This window comes from Ipomoea nil, unplaced genomic scaffold (assembly GCF_001879475.1).
Source record: "Ipomoea nil cultivar Tokyo-kokei standard unplaced genomic scaffold, Asagao_1.1 scaffold1834, whole genome shotgun sequence".
Lineage (NCBI taxonomy): Eukaryota > Viridiplantae > Streptophyta > Magnoliopsida > Solanales > Convolvulaceae > Ipomoea > Ipomoea nil.
The window spans coordinates 2716062-2725688 of record NW_017618262.1 but is presented as its reverse complement, the minus strand read 5'-3'; the positions used below and the strand labels follow the sequence as shown (position 1 = coordinate 2725688).

Genomic DNA, 9627 nt, shown 5'->3' with positions numbered 1-9627 from the left:
TTTTCTGGTAAAGAACAAAAGAAATATTCCATTGTTACGGTTGCGTTTCATATTGACACATGCAATTCGTGTAGTTTCCCCACTTCAAATTTCTTTCTCGTCAGTCATCAGCATCTCACAGCACAAGACATAACAACGCCAACGACTCAACTGAGTTATACAAATTGTATAGCAATAATACTTCTGTGATGCAATGCCCGTAGATAAGTATGAAGGCAACCGTCTACTTCAATAAAGCTATTGGCATTGCAAGTTTAAAGCATAAACTCTCCAATCGTGCGTCTATGTGGTGTACACACAAACACTTGAATCTTAAATGTACAGATTACAAGTTGAAAAAAATAATAAATTATAGCAGTTCGCGTTTCAAAAGAATGAAGCGAGGCGGCAAACATTTCTCGGATGAAGAAAATGAAAGAAACCTCATTGATTGGCCAAAAAAAGATGGATAGATTGAAGGCATAAGTTGCTATGTTTGCTTTGTTGTGTTTACTGTAGATTGAGAAGCCTTCCCAGACTTTGGGGTTCCATCAATGGCTATATTCCCCACTCTGGCTTCCATCGTCTCTCTCTCATCTTTCTCAATACATTTACCATTTTCTGGTCCATGTGGAGGTGAATTATTAATTGCAGAGGGCACAAGATTTTGTGGACCTCCCATTATCCATGGATGAGTAAGACACTGCGCTGCTGTAGGTCTTTTCTCCGGCACAAAATCAAGTATGGGCACGAGGAAATCTGCCATCTCGCTTGCATCTTGCTCACTGAACTCATATTTTTCCATTAGCACTTTGTTTAGAGGCCAGAACCGCAACCGTCTGATATGCCTCAAGTCTCCATATCTGTTGAAGAATTCCCGTGAATAGCGCCCCCCTAAGGCAATCTATGTACACAACTCAAATCAGAAGGCTATATAGTAGTTCTCCATAAGAGAATTCACCAGCCATGTTTTTCCAGATCTGTTTGGCTAAACCCTAGAAGAGTGTAATTATTCTAAGTAGCATGCGGGAGTACATGTAAAGAAGCTAACCTTGCGTGGCATCATCCCCAAGAGCTCCATCATTAAGGCCAAGTGATCCTGTGAAGTAGGGGGAAGGGATGATCAACAACTATTTAACAATAAAATAAATGACAATCATCATCCAGATCGTGAGATTATTCAATTCAAATTACAGGTAGAAACAAAATTGTGATGTTAGTTCAAACTTCAACAGAATGCTCATACACTGGCAATGCTGCAATAAAAAAGCAAGATCATCTTTTGCTCCCTTCAAGGACATCAGCATTTCATTCATTCACATTTAACTATGTACTTTTGATTCAAACTCCAGCATCAACTAGTTACATTAATAACCCAAAGGGAAAATAAGGTTACAGTGCAACAAATAAAAGATGCCACATATGCAGAAATGCAGAATTTTCACATGAAATTTTTGTTTTATTGATATCCAATTGAATTACACATAGCAATACATATCCAATTTTGGGTCATGATTCCAATATGATATGTATTATATGTCAGCCCATACGACTTCCAAAAGGTTACCCTTTTTAAGATATTACAAGGGAAGTCCTCTCTTAAACAGCAAAGAATGAGCCAATAACTACTCTTTGTGGTACATAGAATGATTGCTTTAAACAGATATCAGTACTATCTGGTCTTCACTTTGAAAGGCAATCTCAGTAACAGAATCTAAGTCTTCAACTTAAATGAATCCCTCCCAACTTTTTGTTATAAAAGCAGCTCTTCATCTAACAGACATATAATAGGTGGAGTAAAAAATTTTTAGAAAGAGGAACACATAATTTTTATTTGAATCATATGTTTTTTTTCTTAGTTTCTTTTCTCCCCTATCCCCCTCTTTTCTTTTCTTTTTTGTTATAATTTTTTAAAGTTCCCTATCATAGTATCAATGTATCATACGATTCATACCTAATAGATTTTGGCAAAAATAAGCTCTAAGCTGAAAAGTTGCTAACAAACATGAAACATCAGGTACTGTGGATTAAAGCAAGTTCAATGAGAAAACATCAGGTACTATGGATAATAGTCTCATATCTTGGTAGGCAGTAAACTGGTTAAAGCAGTGTGAATGCTTGCTGGTGTGAACGATACAACATAATTTTATATGAAGTAAAGCTCCCCATGTGTGCACTACAGATCCACCAAAATAATTTCAATGTCATTATTGTTTCTTTAATATAGATGCATACAATCTTAAATTTCAAAAGATTGACATTAATTCACCTCTATAGTTTTAGTTAAACCAATCATCAATTTTATGTTTCTACAAACTCATGAAGACAATTACTGTGATCATACAGGCTTTCTGATATCATAATCATAACAAACAGAAGTAGTGCAACCCAGCAATGAGCTAAGACATCCCTTTGAAAAGCATTGAACAGATGTTTGTTTTACCACACAATTCAAGCAGTAAAGAGAATTCATCACTGATCCAACACACAGACAAAGTGGCCTTGCAGATAAACTAAAAAGGAAAATCAATATAAAATGAGATTATTGTACCTCATCCCTGTCATAGTTGTCACCACTATGAGGATCAAAAAGAACATCTCCTGTTGCCAACTCAAAGCAAATGCAAGCTAAGGACCAAAGATCTGCAGGTGTTGAATACTTGGAGCCCAGGATAACCTCTGGACATCTATATTGCCTAGTTTGAATATCGCTTGTAAACTGTTTATAAGTCCAACATGCATTCCCAAAATCAACCAATTTGCACTTGAGGTCCACTTCAGCTAAAAGTTTTTTTCTTGTTGAACGGCTACCTCGTTTATGTCTTTGAATTTCTTGGTGCCCATCTATGGCTTCACTGGGTTTGTTTGATACATCTTCTTGGACTTTAGACTCAGTTTGATCATCAACTGAGTCTCCATCTGGCTTTTCATCATGATTAGAATCTTCAGGAGTACATACTTCATTATCTGGCTCAGTTTCCTCAGAAACTTCTTTCCCTGCACATCTTTGAGCTGCTCTCTTAGCCTTTCTCCGAATTTTCTTCTTCTGGTTCTTGGTCAGATCACCATTCGAACTCTTGGCGTCCTTCGAAGACCCAGTCTCTGAGACAATCTTGGTTTTGCTGGATGGCAGAATGAGAGGTGCACCGGACTTCTTTGGATCTTTGGCTGGATCAATCATCGATAGAAGTAAAATATTTTCTGGCTTCAAGTCCGTGTGTATGATTGAGAGCTGGCGATGCAGATAATCCAGGCCAACTAAAATGTGAACACAAATTTCTTTAACCTTGTGAAGAGGAACCCCTCGATAGTCTGAATACTTAATAAGGGTCAAAAGATTATCACCCAAGTACTCAAAAACCATGCAAACGTGCTGTCCATTAGGTCCTGAATGCTTAAAGTTATCCAATAACTTCACAACACACTTTTTGTCATCTGAGTCTCCTTCAGCAATCTGCTTTAGTATTGTAATTTCATCCATTGCTGCTTCAGTATAATGTTGGGCACTCTTTTGCACTTTCAAGGCCACATATTTCTATCCCCCACCAAAAACAGAAGAAATTAGCCCATAAGATAATGCACGATCGCATGAAGTCCAAGAAGTGAAACTCAGTAAAAATATTAAAACTCTCCACATCACCCCCATACCAGATTTTATTTACTCTCATCAGAAACATTGTAGACAAACAAAAAAGAATAAAAACAACAGGATATTTAGTTCGTACTGAAACCAGTAAATCCAATTGTTTTTCCAATTATTGTCCCTTCTTTGAGTTGGAACAGACGAAGAGTACTTGTGATTGAAATAAAGATAAGATGAATAAACAGTACATTATGCTTCCTATACATCTTCTTTTTTAACACATTTTATCCCAACCTTTCAATACTAGTGGAGTAATAAAACCACCTCCAGCAGATATCTATACAAACAGACAAATACACGTATACACATCCATCCATATATGAATTAAAGAAAAGAAAAACAGATTTTAAAAAGCATGTAAAGTGTAAAAAAAACAAAACTTACGGATTTTTGAGTGTCCCAAGCTAGCCATACAGTGGAGAAATGGCCCCAACCGAGCTTGCTCTGAACTATGTAGCGTCCGTGCTTAAATGTATCTCCGATTCGGACAGCGTGATAGCCTCCCCGCCTGTAGTCCTCAGTCCCTTCGTCCTCCGATGTATAGTCGCTCGTCTCACTCTGATCGTCGCCGCGCCGGTCATCGGTCTCCGCCATCTACCACCGATTAGACAGCTCGGAGCTCCAGCAACGATCCGAGAATGAATCAGCTTCCCTATTCAAATCTTGCACACTGTGAAAAAAGGGAGAGAGAGAAAGAGGGAGGGGGGAATTAGGGTTTTCTAAATTTGATTTGAGTGGAGGAAGAGAACAACTTGTTTATTACTGATAGATACCGCTGTACAATAAGCAGGGAGTGTTTTAACTGTTTTTATTTTTTTATTTTTTTTCCGTAAAATTAAATACTCCTCCTAACTTAAATAAATTATTAAAAAAAAAAAAAAATCTCTCTCATCGATGGCTTTGCCGGGAAACTGAGGAAAAGGATAATGTGGCTTAAAAGGGACCACCCTATCAGCCGTGATTTCGTTGTTTTTACTCTTTTTTTAATTAAAAAAAGGAGAAATAGCATTTTGATCTTGAATTGTTTGACTTTTAGAAATTTAATCTATCTAAGTTAATTTAAATAAATTTAGCACATTAATTGTTCAAATTGTTACACTTTTAGTCTCTAATGTTATGTAATTGTCAAACTCTATTACATATGTGGTTATTTTTATTATTTAGAATTAATATTCACTATTAAAAATAATGTTCTCATTGAGACTTGAGAGAGTGAAACTTTAACCTTGATTCTAAATGACAAAATTAACCTTATAAAAAAGAGTTTATTGACGGTATTTGATAATTATATATCAACATGGACTAAAAATGTAACATAATAAATAATTAAAGGATTAAATCTGTTCAAATCAATTAATATGGGCCAAATTTCTAAAAGTGCAACAATTCAGGAGGTTAAAAGGTTGTTTTCCCTTAAAAAGTTAATAGTGTCTGATTCTTTTGAAAGCAAAATATGATAACTATTATTAAAATGACGAAGCTAGTAATGAAAGAATACAAATAGAGGGATCAGAGTTCCAAGACTAAGAGCTAGCAGCACTGAGTAGGATATGAGCTAACATGTTCGCTGATCTCTTGATTAAGCGACAAATTAAAAGATGAAAAAATGACATAATGTTTAAAAAGTGAGTAACAATGTAGCCAGCTGTGTGGGATAGATCTCTTCGATTTTGTGGTAATGTGGCTACTGTTGTTGCACAGTTCGACTCCACTTTTACTGAGTTAGTCCCACGATCTTTTAATAAATAAATAAATAAATAAAAAGAGCTTCTTTGCAAGCCATGATCTCCGCCATACGAGGATCAACAACTCCAGTCAGTCTTCCATTTTTGGCTGCCACGAAAGAACCCGAGTTGGATAGGAGGACCGTAGTCTCTAAAACTTCATCTTTAGTTGGCGTGGACATCAAATAATTCTGCATCCAAGCACTGGTTGTGGATTCATTCAGCGTCGCCCGCCAATTAGAGGGCCAGATTCCAGAGATTACTCTGCACAACAATAATATAATGCGTAGACGACGTCTGTTTCCTCTGATCTTCATCACCACAACCAAGACACGTGTGCCTAATTAATTTCAGTGTAATTTTTTTGAAAGCAATTTCAGTGTAGTTAAGTTTCTAATTTTTTTCAAAAAAGGAAATAAAAAAATTTCCCGATTCAATCAACAATGTGGACCCTTGTTTCCTTACTGAATAAAACCATACGGTTACTAGTACAAAATTGAACATAAAAGATTGACCATAAACCACCATTTTTGAAAGAATGGTTGTTTAATCTTAGCCCAAAAATTCGTGGAGACAATTTTGTAAATAAGTGATCAATAATCTGCCACCGTTATTAGCTATAATGGTTGCCCATTTTATTTTTTATGTATTTAAAAAAAAATTAATTTATAATAGGCAATCGTTTCTAATAGAAATGCTTGCTTTAAAATAGAAATTGTTTTATAATAGGTAACCATTTCTATTGCCTAATATTAACCCTAGATCCACTACATAGATCAGATCGAAATCGCATCTCAGATCTAAAATCTTCATCGATCCACCGTCTGCTTCGATCGTCTCACAGCCGTCGTTGCCACCCACCGCCACTGCGCACAGCACCATCCACTGTCGCACGTAATCCAAGGTCAAGTCATTCACTCTCTCGTTAGCAACTCGCCAACCTGCAATCAATTTTTCGTGGTTGGGATTCATGGTCACTCAAGGTCAAGTCATCACCTGCAAAGGTACTGTTCATTCTCGATTATGCGCATATCTGATATGTAGGTTTATGCGGGGAACTGAACTCGCACGGATTTGCTACCAGTTGATGTAATTCTGTAAGGTTGAGAGGGATCTGATCGTGGCTAATGTGATTTTTTTTGGTTTGTTTGTGAATGTGAAGCTGCGGTGGCCTGGGAACCCAACAAGCACTTGGTGATCGAGGACGTGCGGGTGGCTCCGCCGCAAGCCGGGGAAGCCCGAGTTAAGGTTTTCTTCACTACTCTCTGCCACACCGATGCTTATACGTGGAGCGGCAAGGTATTTTCCTCTCTTTTGCCTGTTCTCATTCGTGTGTGTATGATAAAAAATGGTGTCTGATGGAATTTTGTGATGTGTTCGGTTTTCTACTATTTATTTGAGCAAGGGAAAGATGTACAAGGAGCAAGGGAGCTGGGATGTGGGAGCTGTCTGGCATCCCGATTGCTTCTGATGCCATGCTTGCAACAACATTCCCATTTCTGACTACGAGGTTTGGTGTTCCTGAACTCACATCGATATGATTCCTTCATTCATCATTACAATGATTCTCCATATGTTTTGCAAATAGGTTCCGCAAAATGTTTTATCCTTAAAGAAGAGTTTAATCCTAAAATAAGATATTAATTTTGTGTATTGCAAAGTACATATAGACAGTTGAAAAAGGAAGTTATTTGATGTTTCAACACTTGCAGGTAATCCCAACATGATTATGACACTTGCTGGAAACAAGGCTGATCTGGAAATAAGAGGGTCGTGACAGCAGATGTATGATATATATATATATATATATATATATATATATATATATATATATATATATAATTGGTGGATTTCTGCCACATATTTAACCCATAAATTATTGTATAAACTCCTGCTCTACTCGTGTCTGTGCATGTGTTTATGTGTGCTAAGTATTGAACAATATAATATTAACATTTTCTCTGGAATTTCAGCCTTGGCTTCCGTTTATGGAACCCAAACAAAGAAAAGGAGAAACCCTTAAAAGATGCTGCTTTAGAGTAAAATGTTTTGTAGGTACGACCATTGTTTATTAACAACTAGTACCACAATGTTAGTGTAACAATTACTTGCTTCCTAAAATGATGTTTAATTTGCAGATACTGATGTTGGTTTCAACCCAACGCGAGCAAAGGTATGAATTGTGCCTAAAATTTCCATTCAGTTCACATTCAATTCCTTATGAATGTCTTAATAGCTCTAAGATCTTTGATATATCCATGGTGGCTCTATCATTCATAGACTAGCCTGCATATTGTCTTTATTTGTTTGGTTCCCTTTTTATTTTGAAGATAAATTCCCTTTTTTCTAGGAGCTTCAATCAACTTGAATATAAATTAAATTTGTGTTCCACTTAAAATTTAATAGCCTTTAGGTGGTGGTGTTAATAGTTATGAATTGCAGGAACTTGTTTAATTTACTCAAAAATCTAACATGATTGGTCTCTTTAGTCTTTACTAAATATTTGTGGTATTTTTTCATCCAGCAGAGTCAGATCCTGGTGTGTTATTCTAAGTACAGTCTCTCTCCTTGATGTTAACTGCACTATAAAAAAAAGTCATATCTTTCAATGAATTCAGATAATACTACTGTGATAGGGAATTATGTATCAAATGGATGAAACAGATCCTGGTAACAAAATTAGATCGAGATGCTCACAAGGGTGTTGTATAACAATGAAAAGATCTGGTGTCTGGTGAAATATTGAAAATGATAATTTATCTGGAAAGTGCTCACATATTTGCATATTTATAAAGTTCTAGTATTGGCACTTATATTGTTTTGGTTTCAAATTGTTCCAATAATGCAAATGCAATTAATATGGATCAGATTTTTCATGTTACGTATTTCTTCTTGCTTTTACTGATCTCTGAATTTCATTACCTAGACAAATTTAACGCATTACAGTCCTTTTACCATTGCACTAAAGAACTTTGGCAACAAAACCCCTGAGAAAGGTACTAGATTTTCATCTATCAATTGTTCAACTTTTTTTTAAAAAAAATAAACAGTAAATTGTTTTGTTGCTCATGGTGGTGGACAATACTTCTCTGTAGATGTACATGTTGAAATTTACAAGGATGGAAAAGAGTTGTCTTTTTCACAACTAGAAAAGCAATATCATGAATGGATCTCTAAGATGCATGAAAAATATGATTTGGAAATTGAATCAGGCAACAATCAACCTACCCTTGTACTAGGCTATGAGAACAGAAAAGATCTTGGTACATCATCTGATTGTAAGCATTGCATACATATTTAGTGGAGTTTATTCCTTATACCATTTGTCTTGTTTTGTATCACACAACTGCTTGACATAGATTCTCACATTAAAATCATTTATTAACTCGAGGATAATAAACTCGATGTTGGTGGTAGGTTCAGAACTTAATGCCACCAACATCGCCTTCACATCCTTCAAGGATAATAAACTCTAGAGTGGCAAAAGTGTTTGTTCGGTAAAAGCCTGCACATGCTCCCTTCAGAATTTTGATTCTCTGTCCTGATTTCTAGGTAATTCCTTTCCTCTTGAGAGTTTTATGAACCCTATACGAAAACAACATTAGGGTTCATAAAACTCTCAAGAGGAAAGGAATTACCTGAAAATCAGGACAGAGAATCAAAATTCTGAAGGGAGCATGTGCAGGCTTTCACCGGGCAAACACTTTTTCCACTCTAGAGTTTATTATCCTTGGGATGTGAAGGCGATGTTGGTGGCATTTAAGTTCTGAACCTATCACCAACATCGAGTTTATTATCCTCGAGTTAATAAATGATTTTAATGTGAGAATCTATGTCAAGCAGTTGTGTGATACAAAACAAGACAAATGGTATAAGGAATAAACTCCACTAAATATGTATGCAATGCTTACCATCAGATGATGTACCAAGATCTTTTCTGTTCTCATAGCCTAGTACAAGGGTAGGTTGATCGTCGCCTGATTCAATTTCCAAATCATATTTTTCATGCATCTTAGAGATCCATTCATGATATTGTTTTTCTAGTTGTGAAAAAGACAACTCTTTTCCATCCTTGTAAATTTCAACATGTACATCTACAGAGAAGTATTGTCCACCACAATGAGCAACAAAACAATTTACTGTTTATTTAAATAAATAAATAAATAAAAAGTTGAACAATGGATAGATGAAAATCTAGTACCTTTCTCAAGGGTTTTGTTGCCAAAGTTCTTTAGTGCAATGGTAAAAGGACTGTGATGCTTTAAATTTGTCTAGGTAATG

General features: G+C 36.0%; 1 protein-coding gene and 1 long non-coding RNA gene across 2 annotated transcripts; one reads left to right on the top strand and one right to left on the bottom strand.

Annotated features, from left to right (window-relative positions):
- Positions 1 to 208: 208 nt before the first annotated feature.
- Positions 209 to 4394, bottom strand: LOC109193151 (SRSF protein kinase 2-like). The gene is made up of 4 exons (XM_019343991.1): positions 4007 to 4394; positions 2531 to 3514; positions 1031 to 1078; positions 209 to 883 (listed from the first exon to the last, which is right to left on the bottom strand). The coding sequence occupies exons 1-4, from the start codon at positions 4214 to 4216 to the stop codon at positions 470 to 472; spliced, it is 1656 nt and encodes a 551-aa protein (XP_019199536.1). The 5' UTR covers positions 4217 to 4394; the 3' UTR covers positions 209 to 469.
- A 3092-nt stretch (positions 4395 to 7486) lies between these two features.
- Positions 7487 to 8557, top strand: LOC109193111. Its single transcript, XR_002056206.1, has 3 exons — positions 7487 to 7519; positions 8273 to 8342; positions 8442 to 8557. It is a non-coding gene; the product is annotated as an uncharacterized LOC109193111 (long non-coding RNA).
- The last annotated feature ends 1070 nt before the right edge of the window (positions 8558 to 9627 follow it).